This window comes from Limanda limanda, chromosome 1 (assembly GCF_963576545.1).
Source record: "Limanda limanda chromosome 1, fLimLim1.1, whole genome shotgun sequence".
NCBI classification, from domain to species: Eukaryota; Metazoa; Chordata; class Actinopteri; order Pleuronectiformes; family Pleuronectidae; genus Limanda; species Limanda limanda.
The window spans coordinates 32,594,704-32,613,375 of record NC_083636.1 but is presented as its reverse complement, the minus strand read 5'-3'; the positions used below and the strand labels follow the sequence as shown (position 1 = coordinate 32,613,375).

At 41.0% G+C, this 18,672-nt stretch overlaps 1 protein-coding gene across 1 annotated transcript; it reads right to left on the bottom strand.

The window, feature by feature from the left end:
* Window positions 1-8,545: 8,545 nt before the first annotated feature.
* LOC133005646 (myosin light chain 4-like) lies at window positions 8,546-9,151 on the bottom strand. Its single transcript, XM_061075398.1, has one exon. The coding sequence runs from the start codon at window positions 9,149-9,151 to the stop codon at window positions 8,546-8,548; it is 606 nt and encodes a 201-aa protein (XP_060931381.1).
* Between the last annotated feature and the right edge of the window lie 9,521 nt (window positions 9,152-18,672).

The window sequence follows — 18,672 nt, the reverse complement described above, 5'->3', positions numbered from 1 at the left end:
TAGCAGCGAAACTTGTTTTTCCGTCACAGCATAGCTCAGACAGTCTGAAAACTGATCTTATGATTCATGCACGCCCCCACAGGAGCACAGGGAAAACTTATTTGGAAGCATCCTCACAATTAAATGAAATCATAATGAATATGTACAATCGCTGTGAATGGCCAGCAGGCAGCCGATTAACATTTACATCCGAAATTCTTCTGTAGTTAAATAAAGCTCTGACATCACATGTTTGGTTTTTTTTCTTTTCTTTTTAAATGGTGGCCTCTGGAAAGACGAAGATCTTGGACTTCATAGTTACCAGGGTCTTGCCTTCAAACTTCAATTGTAATTGGGAGATAATAAAGTTATTGTTTTGTGCCGAGAAACAAAAAAAGAATCTGAAGTAATTACAGTTGAGTGATCAGGCCAAAAATTAACAACTGACATCAGTATTTACACTAATGAAGGTCTAATTAGTGCAGAAAAAGAACATTATATTGTCTGAAATTAGTTTGTGTGTATGTTACATTCCAAAACCTTCTTCTGAATAAGACCAATTATGATATCAGACATTTATTATTACCCTGGCAGGGATTTAACACAATAGATCCAACTGTTGAAGATGTTATAAAAACCCTGTGTCTGCCTGTTCTCTCTCTCTCTCTCTCTTTCCTTACAGCAAGCTTTCAAATAATAATCACACACAAAGACCAAGAAAGAAAATGAAGAGCGTTAGTGTTGCTGGAAGTCGAAGATTCAAAACATCAGTGGGCGACCCCTCAGTGGACTGAGAGGCTTCAAGCTGAGTATTGGTATTTTTCTCTTTGGTCAGTCAGGGTGAGCTCTCCCTGCTCTCACACTTCCCTCTGGGTTAAATGATTCGATCACATCCAGTTGTCTTTGTGAGGATTTCTGCGAGGGTGCAGCTGAGGACCTAAACCCAGGGCGACTCCGGTTGAGACGTGGGCAGCTGCCTGGTTGGGCTCCAAGTTATCATCTGCCTTCCGAGTGGAGGTGGTGAAATCACAGCTCACAGCCACACGAAGTGTCTGGCTTTTGTTTGATTTACGACGTTGCCAAAAAATGTTTTGTATCTGCGGTTGTGATGTCAGTGAAGCTTACGAGCATCGGCTCGGAGGGAGAGCTTGGCTTGTTTTCTTCATTGCACAAACGTAATGGCAGTCACCTTGAGAATCCAGCTAAACCCTGCTCAAAAACCTGGCAGTTCAATAACGTGTTGAGAGAATTTGACTGACAAAATCGGAGCCTTGTATGAAAGATGTAGAGAAAGCGAGTTCTGAATCAATGTGCTAGTTTGTAAACTTATTTGCGTAAGTTGGTGTTATATATTTAGTTTTTTCCTCTGATGGGATTTGCTGAGGTTTCAAGTTGACTGTCAGTTTGACTCCTTGTCGAGGAGCACGGACTACAGGAGAATAATAGCCTCACGCAGCTGAGGATGGCAAAAGAGACATCTCTGGAGGTTCATGCAAGGGCTCACCTTCCCTATGGGCAGGCACGGACCCGACAGAACAACTCTGTCCTCGGTGCAAAATTATTTTTATTTATAGGCCAGTCGGGATAATAAATGTCAAATGAAGGATTTTGTGAAAGGTTAAGTTATAAGTGGTGAATCTGTTCTTGGGCTTGATTTACCTCAGCGGCATTACAGAGACGAACAGCAGCCTCATCGTGGTCGTGTGTTATCGGGCAGTGCTCTTAAACTGACACAAGTTGAGAATTCAGTCAGAGCAAAGCCACACATCCTTGGATATGAAAGCCACACATCCTTGCATCTGAAAGCTTTAATACATGTAATGTGGAATTAAAACAAATGGCATCGGGCTGCATGTCTATGAGATGGTGTACAGCATCATTAGGCAGCCTAATGCATTTCTGGGACACAAATAGCGAGAATAAACCAGTCGAGGCCTAAGTTATGTCTCTGTGCGCGAACTTCACTTCAGCTCTTCCCTCTGAAATTCAAGAGTTAATTACAGAACTTTTAATATAACAAATGAAGTTGAGGATTGGTGGTCTGTTGCCTCTCGACGTCCCACAACGCTCTGATTAAAAAAATATTTTGGGAAACCATTAGGGCAATCGGAGAGAAGAGCAAATCACAGTGCAACCCATGAAGCAGAGCAGTGGAACACCGACTCAGGTTCAGAGTTATTAAACGTATTCACCACTTGAAATCAAACGGGAGCCTATAAACCAATATAAGTCAGTGTGTGATAATTACTCCCTGTTTCAGGTGGATTTTGTATATTTGAGTTAATCTGTAGATAACTGTAATCTTGCATGTAAAGTAAAGACATGGATTTTCAATTAAACAGTCATTTACTTCCACGTGTCTCGTGTTGCACCCCTTATCACTCAGGGAAAACTTTCCATTTTGAAGAGAAAATAGAATAATCCAATTAAAGCTTTTGATTTGCAGTTAAACTGTATGAAACCAAAAGGGAGATCGACAGCATTTACATTTTCATTCAATCATCAAACAGAATTCTAATATGTTTATCCAATCATACAGAATCCCATAGTGCATTTTGTGCGATTTAAGACAATCTGATAAAATGTATTTCTATACGACTCATTGCTTTGTATGCAAATATCCCCTAATGTTAATTCAGCTGTCCTTGAGTTCTCTCCATCACGGATCAGTCTAAGTGTTCCAGGCTCATGTGTTTGTGAGAAGCAGGTTCATGCCGCTCCTCATTATTGCCCTTGGAGCTGCATCTCTGGTGTCTGTGCTGTACGAGGAGAAGAAGTATTGATCCCCGGACACAGTATGTGGTGAATGAACTATAATGAAAGCTGCTGTGAGGATAGAGCCCGTTTATTATAGTGAGCCTTCGCCTGCACTTAGGGACATTGCACAAAAGCTTATCAAAGAGCCCCAGACGGTATTGACATTGGGAATCATCTGTGTTAGAACTCCTTACTCTGCAACCATCCAATCTAAAAACCCGAAAAACAAACCGAGATGTCAACATAAAAGGAGAAAACCTTTTAAATTTGTGTTCTCCTTCTCACTGAGCCTGAGATCTCGGATTGTTACTTATGTGACGGGCGGTACAAGGGAAAAAAAACATGGAGTTGTAGCTTGTCATCGTAATGGAATACATATATACAATACACCTTTTGCTATTAGAACAACATTTATAAACTGCATCATGTGCTTTAATGATCATAATTAATAATTGTAGAATTTACATGTATTTTTGTTTTAAGAGCTGAGAAGCTTCAGGGGAGAATACAGCAATAATCTTTGGAAGAATTCAGGCTAAATCAAAGAGGTGGATTATAACACATGCACGCACACACGCGCACAAACACACACACGTTTGTGTGTTGAGGACTGCATCAGCATAATTACTTAACTGCCATCAGTCAACCACCCACATACACACTAATGACATCAGTGCTAACATGTGTGGTGGTGTTGTGCATTACAATGACTGTATAAGCAATTCATGAGCTGTTGAGTTCTGCGGTAAATGCTACACAAAGTTTGACGAATCTGCATCACTTAACAACAGAGATACTCTTTGATACCAGTCTCGAGGAAATTTAAGGGAATTAGTTGATGCTGTTCCCATTAAAAACAAATTAAGTGCATTGATTTCTAACTGCTTTCATTTGCAAGGGAAGACTTGCAGATCATTGTTAAGGTGTCGGTTTTATTTTCAGCTCGGAAAAAGACAGTAGGAATGATGACGAAAAGTTAGGACAGCTGACTGAAGTTGATCTCAAAGTTCTCAACAATCAGGTTTACAGCAATGCTGCAGCCACACAGTGATTCATTCTGTTGTGCTCTCTGTCTGAGTATTATTATAATTAAGTGGGTTTTGTTTGAGAATAAACATACAGCTTATCAATGTGTTGACTGACTGCAGAGTCCCACGCACTGAACCGATACAACACAATTTTAGACATTACTCATGGTCCCCAGCTTGCATGTGACAAACACACCAAACTCTCCCTGTGACCAACAGCTCTGGTGATTCAGATAACTTTAGCTGCAAATATCAATCGTGAATACAAGTGACCGAAATAGGTTTTCGCAGTCGAGTGCCTGGGCTCAGCCCTGAAGAAAGAGAGAGGAATTAAGACGTCCAGATGGAGATTGGAGAACAGATGCTCCTTCATGATGAAAGGGGACATTTGAGGTGGTTCAGGTATCTAGTCAGAATGCATCCTGGGCGTAATCCAGAGGTTTACCGGGCATGCTCAACTGGGAGGAGACCCTGGGGTAAACCTGCTGGTGGGACAACATATTCCATCTGGCCTGGGAACCTTCCTGGGAAGCGTGGCTGGGGAGAGGGTCGTCTGGAAAACTCTACTTGGCCATCTACCCCTGTGACCTGGGCCTGGATAAATGTTAAACAATGGACAGGGGACTATCAGTCAGTTATGCACTTCTCACATAAGAAGCATAAAGTAGTTGCATTGTGGTTTGGAGCGAAGAATAAGCAGCAGTTACACTTTCAACAGTCTCTCTGTATGGACCAATGTTAAATATTTGATAAGGTTTGCAGCTCGTGAGTTGATGATTACTTCTTCCCATTATAGAAACAGGATTTTATTCAACCAATATCAGGCCTTATCCACCAGAAACAAGACCAGCTCACCTTATTCAGAATCCAGTCACACTCCTCAGGACAATGAAATGAGTTCATCTATAGAGAGTGGTGAATTTGTTGCACCCCATGAAAAATGATAGCCTGCCAACGGATGACGCCGGCTGATCTTGACCTTGGCACGCCGTGTTTGACTCACGCTTGCTTTGTAATCAAGGTTGCTATTTATCGTTGTCATTACTTTCATAGTCATTTGCACCTGCTGAGCTAAACAGTGTCAACTGGACGTTAAATATCGCAGGAAAATGTTCCTCCTGGGAAAAACGAGAGAAATAAGCTTAAATATATTCATTTTTTATTGATAGATAGTTCAAGGCTTATATTTGTTGTTATCCTACCTCTAAAACCTATCCAGCAATGACAGAAGAAGAAGGAAAAGGGTATTGCAGGACCCGCATGGACAATTAAAATTCAAGGTAAGAGACAAGTCAGTACTCATCGGACACATTGACTGCCAAAAACACGATACAATGCAAGATTGCTACGGCAATAAATGTTTGGCACCGAAAACTGAACGCTTTGGAGAAAAAAAAATATGAGGATCTCACAAATTGCCACTTTAAATGAGACAAAATACTGCCACTTGATATTTCTTGAGTGTGTGTGTGCTGCGGTGTTTAATGCACCACCTGGGCTTCCAGAGCCATGGAGAGAGCAGTTATTGTTGCTGACATTTTAATATAATGTGCTCTAAAACAACAACGGCATAAACCACCGCTATAAAAAATTACAGTGGAGGCATCACCTAACGTGCTGTCGCCACCCACTGTGCGTCACACGCTCTGCACAGCTCCAAGTTAAAACGTATGCACACGCCAGCAGTCGGATCCTCTCGGCCAAGAGATCCACATATTTGACAAAGGACTTTAAAGCTAACAGCTGCTGATTAATCACGATGGGTCGAAATTACTGGCTGGCTCTCAACCGGCTATGGAGTCGAATGCACGGTGCACTTAGAAGCTCCTTTGCATGTGCTTGACAGCTGCATGGAGTAAGTGCCACTCCTGCCGGTGTGGCTCCATCTTTCTACTCCTACAGTAAAAAAAAAAGAAGCTTCTAAATACCATGTATCTAAAGTGGAAATTCAATTGTTAATTAACTGCCAATGTGGCTCATGGGCCCCATCATTACCTGACTTGATGTGTGTTTGGTGATCTATCAGCTCACTTCATGTAATAGAGTGTCTCCACATGTGTGTTTACAGCGACTACTTGCGATTGAATCCCACTTTCCTGCTCTACATGCAAAAAAACCCCTCTCTGTAATTTCTCTTTAGAGTCACCAAATAATAATAATTGTGATTTTTACGATGATTATTTCTTTGATATTTCATTGTATTTCACGTGGCCTCACAGTAAACGATGGGAGCAGACAGAACAGAACTGTATTGATGGCTCTCGTGATTGTGCTCAGCGGGGAGCAGCATTAGTTCTGCAAGTGTGAGGTCTGAAGATGATTAAAGTGATAACGGGACAGAATAGTCACCTTCCACTTTTCAAAAGACGACATCCGTGAATCATATAAGGAAGAAGATACGTCTCTAAGTGAACAATTTCCCCTGAAACACTCCCCCGGACACAAATATAGAACTCGTTACCTGATGATCGAGTACATACATTGTTTTGCTAAGAAATATTCCTGAAAAAAATTTACAACTTTTTTAAACATCGATCGTACATGTTCCAGAAAAAAGAATAATGAACTTGCTCCAGTTTGCAGCAGAAGCAACAAAGACACACAACCACACCGAACTTCACAAATTCTAACTACCCTATAAAACATGCAGAATCATAGAAAAATAAACACAGTTTGCTGTAATGGTCGACATAAACCATGATGAGTTGTTTCTACATATCTATCAGTGCACTTTATAACCACTTATGCTGCCCACTGTTGCTCTCAGCATGGGGAGGAAATCACACACTTAACATTTGTTGCCGATCTACACAAAATTGAGGGGAAAACAAAAATCATCGCTCATCAGCCTTAGTTTTGCTATGGCTGAATTATAGACTTATCAACTGACACTGGGTGCTATTTTAGCTTCTATCAACATTTATGAGGATATTTATCATACACTTCAGCAGATATACACACCTCAGAAGTCATTGATTTCCCAAAAACAAGGCACTATAGCGTCTACTCTTAAAACTGATTTTAAAAAGTTACCTCATATGACGTATTGCGAAACTAATACCAGAAGCAAAAGATATCTAAAAAATGCAAGAACATACCTGTTGTACTTCCAGCTAAGTTTATATAACAGTTTTTAAGTGTGTGTGTCTGTAGCATAGATGGACCTCATCTGTAATTTTCAATACCCTGACCCTTTGAAAAACAAAATTAATCTTAAAATGATTATTTACTGTGTTAAATCTCCAGAGAATCCCAATACAAGGAGATGATATAAGAAATGTCCGGCCGTAACCAGGAGCTTGCAGCAAGTCGGCCTCAGACTGCATGTTTACATTAGTTTCTATGTTTGGCTTGCATCAACATATCATAATAAAAAAATTCAAATCAAGCTATGTTTCTTTCCTATTATTGACTTAACTGGGTTGACACTTGAGTGTTTGGGTTGTATTATATGAAAACAGCGTTGCATCAGAAAGGTCTGAGCAAAAACTGATTCAATTTGATATTCCAGGTAAGTTATTTTTTGTGCTAGATGTGCTTTCAAAAATTAAATTATTAACCCCATAAAACCAGACCATGCAATCACATTTCTAAGTCTGTCGCCCCTATCTGTTCGGTTTTGACGCTGAATTGGTGAGGTCTCATGATGTGAACTTGCTTCCCAGTAAGGTCAACTCCGCTGTGAATGAAAAGCCCACTTTAAATTTTTCTTTTTCCAGCTTTCATCCGCTTTCAGATGACTCGTCCACGAGGTTGAGTTCCAAAAGCTCTCATAAAACCGTTGTATGAATCATAGACGTTCCCATGACATGAACTCGCAAAAGCCAAACCCATGCTACTCACTTGAAAGAACACAACTTGCTTCTGAAGGAGGCTGAACATGTAGCGTCCTATGTAGTGGACTTTTAAGTGGACGGTAAAGGTAATTAAACCTAATAAATACAATAGATGTACTCATAAGCTAAAGTGAGAAAGACATGAGACAAGTACTGTTTTAAGCGATTAAATAATGACTACAAAACAAGAAGTCTTAAACTCATAAGCTATATACAGAATATGATAATAGCAGTACAGAAGCCAGTACAAATCTTTCTGTCAGTGGCTGCACTAGAAAATGAGGGGGCCCATCCTCAGAGCACCTGTCTTGTAGTTGTCAAAGGGGAACTTGACATGCATGTGTGTGTTTGTGTGTGTCCAGAATGTGGGTGTATATCTTCATCCACAGCAGCTGCCCCTCAAGCGCAATGACAAACATGCTCATTCAAACGCTCTTTATGTAAAGCAGAATAGAGGAGAATCGGTTCTAGTTTCAAATGGAGGAAAATCCTATTTGTTTTTTGTTTTTTCCTCTGTCCCAACAATACTTTGTACTAATCACATTAACACAGCTGACGTGATTAAGTTTAATAGACTTAAAATGGGCACTTTTATCAGCAATCCTGGGTGACTCATCGTTTTCTCTTCACACTTAAATGTGGTGCATGCTGAAATGACATTTGTGAGGCAATTTGTTATCATATTTTCCTTTATTAATGGGCTTTTCTTCATGGACGTCCACGGTATCTCGCGGGCATTTAATTATATTTCAGTGTGTTTGTTAAAAAGAGCTAATCTAGCTGTCATAATTTTTTTCACAGAGTGCTGATCTCTTCATTTGACAGTGGAAAAAATAATATCACCGACTAAGTCAAACGCTCACCTCTAAATCGACAAATGTTTAGTAAGGTTCCAGAAAAGTGCAGTAAACGGAAATTAAGTCTTAAAATGCTTTAATGTCCCATTCAGCCGGAAAGAATGTGCTTCACAAAGGAGGCATAGTTGATGCACCCATTGGCATCCTCCTGTCCAGCCATCAGTCTGTCCACCTCGTCCTCCGTCATTCTCTCTCCCAGTGTTGCCAGCACATGACGCAGCTCCGCTCCCATGATGGTGCCGTTGCCCTCCTTGTCGAAAACCCTGAGCCCCTCCACAAAATCCTCAAAATTGCCCTGATCTTTTGAACGGGAGATGTGTTGGAGCATCGGCAGGAAGGTCTCGAAGTCCACCATTTTCGTGCTCATGTCCTCCGGGTTCGGTTTCCCGAGCACTTTCAGCACGTCGGCGTTAGTCGGGTTCTGGCCGAGAGCTCGCATCACGTCCCCGCACTGGGCGAAGGTGATCTTCATTTCCCCGGTGGGTGTGCGGTCAAACAGGGTGAAGGCTTCCTTGAACTCCTCGATCTGGTCGGAGGTGTACTCGAGGGTGATGCTTTTGGGGTCAAAATCGGGCTCCTTGGGAGCCTCCGGCAGCGGCTCTGGAGCTGCAACTGGTTTAGCTGGAGCCACATCTTTCTTGGGTTCTGGCTTTTTGAGCTCAGGCTTCTTCGGTTCAATCTTCTTGGGTGGCATCTTCTGAAGGGATTCCGAGGTGAGCTGGTACTTGCCGAGAAGCACGCGAGTGTCTGAGAGGATTGGAGGTGATTCCCAAGCACAAGGGGCCACCTACTATTCCAAAGCTTTTATATGTGCTTTCTCTCAGGAGCCGGAAAGCAATTTCAAACGACACACTATAAAAGGAAGAAAACCGAAATAGATCCCCATAGCAAGTGATGTCAACATTAAGTATTGTTCTCAGCTGCTGTCATGTAGCCGACAGGGCTATTTGCTGTCATTAGCGAGGGTCCAGTTGCATTAGGCTGAAAATGTTCTGTCTCTCTGATGGACAAAGGGATCAGAGCACAGCCAGTGTATCAGCTCATGAGGGAGACAGACCGAAATAGCTTTGCTCGCTAACTGCTGAAAGTCTGGGAATCACTGGTTTCTGGAACAATAGCTTTTTTTTCCCAGGGCATTGTTGAAGCTACCTCAGGAGCAGTTATGTCTTTATGGCAGAGGTCTCAGGTGGGCTGTGTACTCTTAGGGACTTATCATTATGTATTATTTCATAATAAGAGAGGGACATTCTCCTTTTAGACAGGAAGATGATAGGGCTTTAGGGAAATGCATTAAATCTGCCTTGCAATTCCTGCTATCACTTTATAGATTTTAAGAGACAGAATGTCTGCCAAACCTTTTTTTCAATGAGAGTGTTTTGATAGTAACGGCGCTCAATGATTCGTACAGGGAATTTGGCCATTTCTCATTTCCCAGATAAATGAGTTCGCGTTCTCCCTCCTGTCGCCGAATAGCTCAAAGTACTTCACCGTATCTAGGAACCTGGCAAACTCGCACACTCCCTAAAGGCACTTTTAATTAATATTTTATTAAATGGTGATGTACTGGAAAGGTCAATGAGTAAAGCCCATAAATAAGAAAATGTGCCATAGTGTGTCAGTGACAGTATTAACCATGCTGTTGTGAGCGATTATCACTGCGTATTTATATTTCAAACAAAAAATTAAAAATGACATTATATAAATTCACTTGATTTCTGACTTTTTATGATTACATTGCTTTAATCAAAAACACGGTTATTCATATTTCCGACTGACATCATCCTGCGTGGTTCAAATCTCCATGCACAGTCTATTTTGCAGGGTTACAAGGTTAAGGCAGGAAAAGCAATCCCATTATGCCTCTACTTTATAAACACATAATGTGTCACTTGGCGTTATGTAAATGACTCTTGGGTAATTCCCTTTAGTGAATAATAAATTAACCAGCAAAAAATTAATACTATATATGGGACGGCGAGCGTATGGAATGCGCGGTTGTCCGTCGCAGTCTTAATCAGAAGTATCTTTAATTTCACGCAGGCATCACAGTTTATCAACTTAGTTTAAAATAGCTAGAGCTTGTCAATGCGATAATCACATCCCCCCCTTCTCCATCTTCATGCCAGTCCCCCTTGATCCATCACTCTCGAGCCTGAAGACCTTGGACGGTGTTCTTTCAGTTTGCAGATGTGCGGGTGTGTGCATGTGTGTCTGTATACTTGTCCTTAGCCTGAGATCATTATCTCCCTTCTCTTTGCTTTTTTTGAGGTCACATGGCTTGTAAAACTGACAGCTAATTTGTCGTCCGCTGGTGTGTACGTGCATGCGGGTACGTGCACAAGTGCGTCCGAAAGAAACAAAAGAGTAACACCTGCAAGACGGGCCAAACAGAATATTTATCTTCAAACACCATACACTACATGTAAGATTCCAGGTATTTCCCTCATGGCTACCACTCCAAAATAAAAGAGAGAAATGATGAAGCGCCTCGATGCTTTACTTCATTTCCCATCCTCTTCACTTGGATGGGTTACTTACTGGTAATCATTACTGTCATTTTGCTGGCAAAAAAAGGTTCAAATTAATCCATATATATCAATCATACCCACTTTCCTGCTCAGAGTAATTTAATCCTTTCACATTCATGGTAACCTCAAGGTTAGAGCTGCTGCTGTTTGGCATCTTTACATTGCAGCAAAATGAAGCCCCATGTTGGATGTGAGTAGCCTGACATCAGACCTTCATAAGAGACAAACAAACCACGGCAAGGTCGGTCTAATGTTCTGGAGCATCTGACCGAAGCTCTGTAGCGTGATCCTCGTCGAGCTGTCAATCGGCTGTGCACAGATGTGCTGGCAGGACGGGTCGGAGAGGGACAGATTATTATTGTTCCTGCTTATTTGTGGAGCTCATCAAACAATGGCTTCAATCAGTATCACAATGCATCTGCAGACAAACAAGTGGCAACATCGTTATGATCTGTAAAAAAATAAAGTGTCAGCTGTCAGTAAGTGTTGAACCGAGCCGATTTGACCTTAGATCTAAAAAAAAAACGATCTTTTATTTTCAAATACTTCACTTAAATGGTGTGGAATTACTAATGGCTGATTATGTACCTGCTCACATCTCAAGTGTCTTAGCATGTGATGAGAAAAACTAAATGATGATTCAATAACCTACTAAATCTGAAATACCAACGGGCCACAAAGCCAAATTCAGCCGTGCATAACAACATTTGACAAAAAGCAAGTGTCCCGGGAGCCAAAAACCCAAAAGTGTTCCGTAGGTTCATAGTGTTGTTATGCTGTTACCACGGATACAACAGAGAGACTCCTGACAACTGCACAGACGGATGCCGGTGATAAAATCCTGGATGGCAACATAATAATGCACCATGGGATATATTTAAAACAAGAAGTGACTTCATGTGTACAATATTAGATATTACATTTACTCAATCACTGTTCTGATGAAGATCATATCTGTGGAAACAAAGTCCAGTCTGACAATTACTGGATATTGGATATTACGTTCTTCTGTAATCCATACAGATTTACCATTTTACTCAATAAAGGGTTCTTATATTGAGTTGTGAGATATTGATGTGCAAGGTGTCACTTTGGTTTATTCAATAAGCAGGAATATGGGTTAGATACTCGAGGTGATAAACAATTATAGGCTCTATGGCTCTTTCTTTAGCCTCTTTGAGCACTTGGTTTTATAGGCCAAATTTCACTTTTCTTATCCCTGTTTACCTCAAAATAAACACATTGAAGCCTAACTCATAATTAAGACCTTGTAAGGAAGATATCTGAATCATGGGGCTATTAAGATCTCTTCAATGTCAGAGTTATTCACGATCAGCACATCCAGTGGTACGCAGCAAAAAAAAGAAAAAGAGCCATAAAGTCCTTGTTTTTTCCAGTGTTTTTATGCAGATTGAGAAAGGTATGTCTCATTTGTTTGGGAATTCAATGAGGGACATTTTAGTTTAAGTGCTCTAGTTAGGGCTGATTGGGTAAGTTGAAGTGTTTCACTTATACAATTTACAATAACACGGCATAAGAGATTCGAAGTGTCAACTTGAAAGCTTGTTATGTGCTAAGATGTTACATTTCAGATCTGTTCATTGTGTTTAGAATGTGTCCACTCACAACCGAGCTATTTCATGCATCTTAGCTAATGCAGCCTATTGCAGTGAGTATGTGTGATGATCCGAGACCACTTTCGGGAAGCTGGCTTTTCAACCATTTCCAGTAATACCGCCCCCAAGTGGCTTAAAAACACCCTGCAGCTTTTAAGAGATGAGATTCTTAAGTATTTGTTCTTCTCTTCAACAATATTGTCTACACTCTTAATTCAGTGTTGCCTTTCTGAAGTTTTAAGGCACAACAATCTGAACTATCCCACCATCCTGAATTCCCCACCTAACATCAGTCATTCCCTTCCAACTCCGCTGGGTACCTCTCTTTCCCTCTCAACACACGTGTAGGCGAGTGTGTGCCCTTCCACGCCTGTGTGTTTTCCACAGAGTGTCTACAGAGGGCTTGTGTGTCCAGGCAAGGAGAGGCTGGTCAAAGACAGCAAGCCCCTTAATCCCAGAGATAACACTGGGAATGAGGGCAGGCAGACCACCGGTCTAATAAAAGAGAGTGAGCGAGACAGCGGTTGCATTCCTCCCACGGCCGTGACAGGGTGTGACTCAGACTTTAAAGATTCTGTGTTTTGTTAACTGGCTAAAAAGGGAGAGCAACTCCGAACCCTTTTCTTTTCTCCCGGCGCCACATTGACTGTTGATGTACGTGGATAATGTGATGAACAGACTAATAAAACCTCAAATATCAAATTGTAGTCATCCTGGATATAAACAAATGAAAAACAGCACTATATAAAGAGCCAAATACGTTTGTACATTAACATCTTTCTAAAAAATATGACCACAGCACCCAGCAATGTTCAAGTACTTGTTGACAGCGAGGTATTTAATGCGTAAACATTAGTGCGGTAGCCTTTTCAACTCGTAGGAATTAGCTAATCTGAAATAGGACTTAATTTCTCCATTTTAGTGTTTGGCAAACAAACTTTTTCTTACATAGTCCAGTAATAATATTGCGTTGTTCTAATGGAATAAATGTTACGAGGAACCAGCTTGCAGACATCTGTGTAAACAATTTAATTAAGACCATGTTTGATGAATTATAGCCGGTGAAGGCACTGCCTGTTCTAATAGTTATGTTTAATTACACCAGACACCCATGTGTTCATTCTCTCTGCCCGAACCCCCGCACTCCATCCCCCTGCTCACAATGAGAGAAATTGAAAGAAGAAGAAGAAGAAAAAAAAGAAAAGCTACAAAAGGGAAAGTACATTTCACACTCTACTGAAGCAAAGCAGGCAATTTGAAATTAATCAAAATACAATAAGTTTACAACATGATAAAGAGGTGCTGTATATAAAATGAGGAGAGTCAATTTGTGATACCCCGCACTCGGTTCAGTAGTACGACGTTTAAAACAGTCGTGGCCAAGAATTGAACTACATTGTAGGTGAGTTTGACATATTTAACTGATAAAACGAACCGAAAGTCAGTTACAAATATGTTTTTCCAGAAAATGGAATTTTTGAAAAATGTAGGACACTGAACACGAATTTTCTATCTTTCATTCACAGTTAGAAATAGATGAGACCTTTGTCATTAATAAAAGAAAAGGTGCAGCATCCTCCCTGAAGCCAAGAAGCGTTGAATGCCAGCACCTCTCATAACAATAGGCCTGACTGATCCCAGTGGAACTTGAATCAGAGGGGAGCGCGGGTTCATCGGAGTCAGATCTTCACATGTGATTCAGACAATCAGTGTATTGTGTTTGCTTTTGAGAGGCTCATCAGCCCAGTTCAGAAATCAAGCAGAACGATATTTCAGGGAATGTATCCCGTTCTGATAAGATCTGTAAAACTAATTGATGGTAAAACAATCCACTTGTTTTAATATCAGTGCACTGAGGTGACCTGCAATATAAACTTCCATAATAAAAATGTATACAAACTGCAAATTTAAGAATATTGTAATTCCCATTGTTCAAAAGAGCAGTTTTATGCTTTAAACGTTTTGTTGAAATATATAATTCTCATTGAACCTTTTGGATCTCTGACAGATTTCACCTCAGAAGGTTTAGCTGAGGTCACGGTTGAGGGTATGTTGGTATGCAGTGACTGTGACTGTAAATGTGATTAGCGTCTTTGACAGCACTTGATATAGAGCCGAAAAGAATGACTTGCATTGTTCCAACTTGATCCTTTATACTCAACGTGAAGTCTATAGTTAGTGCTATAAAAGATACCTATGTTATTCCCAAACAATAGCTGGGGGATCAAAGTGCACATCCGCCTCACTGGGAATGAGCACTATGCCTCCTTCTCAAAAGCTTGGCGTGGAATTCTGACGGGGAGATTAGGGAAGTTTCCAAGCTATTCATACCCCCCCACCCCCCACCCGCCTATTCTACACAGAGGACTTGGCTTGGCGGCAGAATCCTCTCCTGTTCAGCTGGACCGGTCTATTTCTGATGTGCCTCTGATGCCGTGTTTGGAGCGTGTCGCTGAATGGCTCCTACCTGTTTATCCCAGCTGCACACGGGCTTATGAGATGTTTTCCTCGAAGCTTACGAGGTGCTTTTCTCAGCAGGAATGCCTGGATGTTAAATTCAGACCCTTAATCCCGGGAGAAGTGGACTAAACATGTCTTCATAGCGCTTCCACTATCTAGCACAGAAATGTGCTCCATAAACTTTACCTTTCTGCTGCATCTTCTTGCAGTTTGCTCCTCCTCTCCACCGAGTCTGTGCTCAGGAGGCATGAATCCTGACAAAAAAACACAAGAGGACACACGTTGTCGATGCACATAGATAACACAAATGTTATGTTGACAGTGGCCAGACACAGCTGGCTTGACAGGTGGGGAAATATTGACATGAGGCATTATAGTTGCCATGGCTACCGTGGCCATTATATCTGAATTCGGTCACTCCATATTTCACACACCAGTTGTGTTACAGCTGTTTTACTACACAAGGCGGAGGTGGGTCAGTGATGAGGCTCCACTGCGTCATTAGTTTGACGTGTTTACTTGTGACAGATTTGGCTTCAGACCAATATGTTTTCTGCGAGGAGCTCTTAAAGGAGAGTTGTTCAGTGGCCCGCTCTCTTGAATCCAGTGCCGTCAATATCTCATCAACTTATTCCTTATTTTCATCCAATTTAGGCTGTTTTTCTCCTTTCTTTCTTCCTTTGTTAGTGGTCACCATGAGAAACGGCTGATGTCTCAATTTCAGCTTAATGGGATCAGATAAATGTGAATGGGAGCTTTTTTTTTATTAATATTCCAATGTAGAAATATGAAAAAGTATTAAAAGCAAGACACTGAGATAATATGTAATGATACAAATTTAAATGTTTTTAATGCCACCACAATGTCATAAGGTAATTTATTTTATAATTTCACATTAGATATCAGAAGCTGTCAGAAGCTTTTTCCAAGGCACAGATTATTCATTAAATGATCCAATAAACTTAATGGATAAAATGGAAAAAATGACCATAAATAACTGTGTAGCTTACCACTAATGGAATAGAACAAACAACACTGAACACCGGCTATAATTGGAAGTTTGGAAAGGACAATAAATAAATACGGAATGCAAACTTTTTCATTTGGCAAACTTTCATTCACTCTCTCGACATGAAGGTCGAAGCCCACGCTCTCCATTGCCGGTCAGTGCTAGAAGTGCTTGTCCTTCTCAAACCCCAAAGTCTGGTGAGACATACTCAATGAGACAAGGTCAGTGGCTGGGCAACAGAGAGCCTTCATGTAGATATCACAGGGAGAACAGGGTCATGGGATGGATTCATCTTTTTTGTTCTGGTTTTTGTTTACGATTTCCACTCAATTCCATTTGATTGTGTTGCTGTGTTGTGTTCTTCTGATTCATCTCCCTTTAATGTGTGTGGTTAGGTTTTGTAAATATGGCTTGCAGTGCTTTTAGAGTGGACCGTCTGCATGGACCATAAAGCTGCAGATCTGCAATGAGCACCCCTGCCATGAAAAGCACTGTCTCATTGTGGGGTTCAGGCATGATGAGAGTGAGGAATGGTTCAAGTTAGGGGAATAATATTATTAATGAATAATAGTGAATTAGCTTCATATTATGTGTGTGAATGCAGACTGTGATCGAAGACAGGCCTCCAGTGATTGTTTGCTTGCTGTTTGTTTCCAGAGGAGGCAGCTTTTGGTTGATGGGGAGTGGATTGCCATGATTGTGCCCCTGTTAGAGAATTGACTCTGGGTTGGGCTGAGAATTAAACAGTCCAATCCAAATTCAGTTTATATTTCATATTTCATTGAATAGTTTACTGGCCAGAGGCTATTCTTATTTATTTTAAGTTCCATTCATATAATTTTGAACTCTCTATTTGAGAGCATTTTTCTTCTGACCCCCTGTGCCTGTGCTGGTGTGGCGTGAGGATTTGAATCCTTAGCACAACCTTTGGAAAGACAGAAGCAGGACTGAGGCCTTGTTGGATTAAGCCACAGATCAGTCACTGACAGTTCAGCTGTAAATGGAAGCAAAGACCAGGAAGGAGGATATTGTTGCATTCATAGTGGAAAGAATTCTAAACTGGAGTAAGACTTGTCCCACAGAGCAAATTAGTGTGAGCGAGTGAAACCTTACAAGTCTTCTGCTACTCAAGTAGCCATTGAGATGATCCTTCTCTGTAGTTGATATAGAAACACTGCAAACATGGGTCTAAAGTAAATGTTTCAAACTGACATTTCAGAACATGGCTACAGAGTGAGGATAAAAATACATTTGAGTTTTAAGTTACCATTTTTGCTTTTCTATGCTCTTTAAACAAAGCCTGTAGCTGATCATACGACATTAACATTCAGCCAACCTTCTGCAACTGCTTGATTTTTTTCAACTGCTCTCATTTTCTGAAACTGCTCATCCTGTAAATGTGATGTTGGGGACTGACAGAGTGCTTCTCCCCTGTAAGTGTTGCATTTTCTATTGCAAGGCTAAAACAGACTGAAAAAATAAAACAGCGCTACACTTATGTGTAATTTAGAATTTACATATCATCCAACATGCATGCCTTTCAGGGTGGGAGAGAAACGGGGAACCCAGAGCAAACCCATGCAGACAGATGGACAACATGCACAATCAAAAAATAAAAGGGAAGGAAGTTTTGAGTGGGAAATTCTGGGTTTCTCTCAGAAAGTGTTCCCTGGAAAGTGGTTGCTTGACCTTAGAAGCTGACTTTCTTGTTCGGAGGATCAGTGAAAGAGACGGTCCGTCAGGGCAGCGCCCCTCTGACTGCTCTGGAGACCCATGAGTGGCTGGAGAATATGTGGTAGAGGTTACACTGCTTTTGATAGAATTGAAAAGAAGAGTATGCCATTTCAGGAAATTGAAGATCTGTACTTGGTCAATCTTAGAAAAAAAAAGGGAAAACGGGCTTAGCTGTGTGTGTGTGTGTGTGTGTGTTTTGCTTGTGGCTCTAGCCGTTCTAAAACCGAATGTGCAATGCAACTCCACGCACAAGCAATGTTTTCACACCTCTAAGACAAACAGGAGAAAGATGATTTGGTGCTCTGTTCAGCTGCCTGCCGGGTCTTGGCAGAAAGACTATGCTCACACCACAGCTCAACAGGTATTTCTTTGTGTTTTTATGTAAAATTGCATTTAGGAAGTGCTTTCTTGACATTTTCAATACCCTGTGCCCCTAAACTATAACCATCACTGCTTACGTTGCATAAGTCTGAGAGTAGTCAGACTGGACGACTAATACATCACTTTCAATTCAGTCTTCAACCTCTCATATCTAATCTATCGCTTAGGATTTCAACAGGAATACAAGCCATCAATTTTATTGGAGCTCATCAGTCCTCCTGCCCTTTACTAAGAAGGAGATGGACATTATAAATGTCACAAAGATAAAACACTTTGATTATCAAAGACTTAAATGAATGGATTCATCTGTGCCAAAAAAGCGGCGTTATGTCTTCTCATGGGATGTGGCATCAAATGTGGGCGGTGGGTTAATCTGCCGGTGTCACATCAGGCCAAAATCTCTGTCATTAAAAAGGTCCCTCGCACACATTTCCTTTGCTCCATGGTAACACTGGCATCACTACATAACACCTGGGAAGAATTCCAT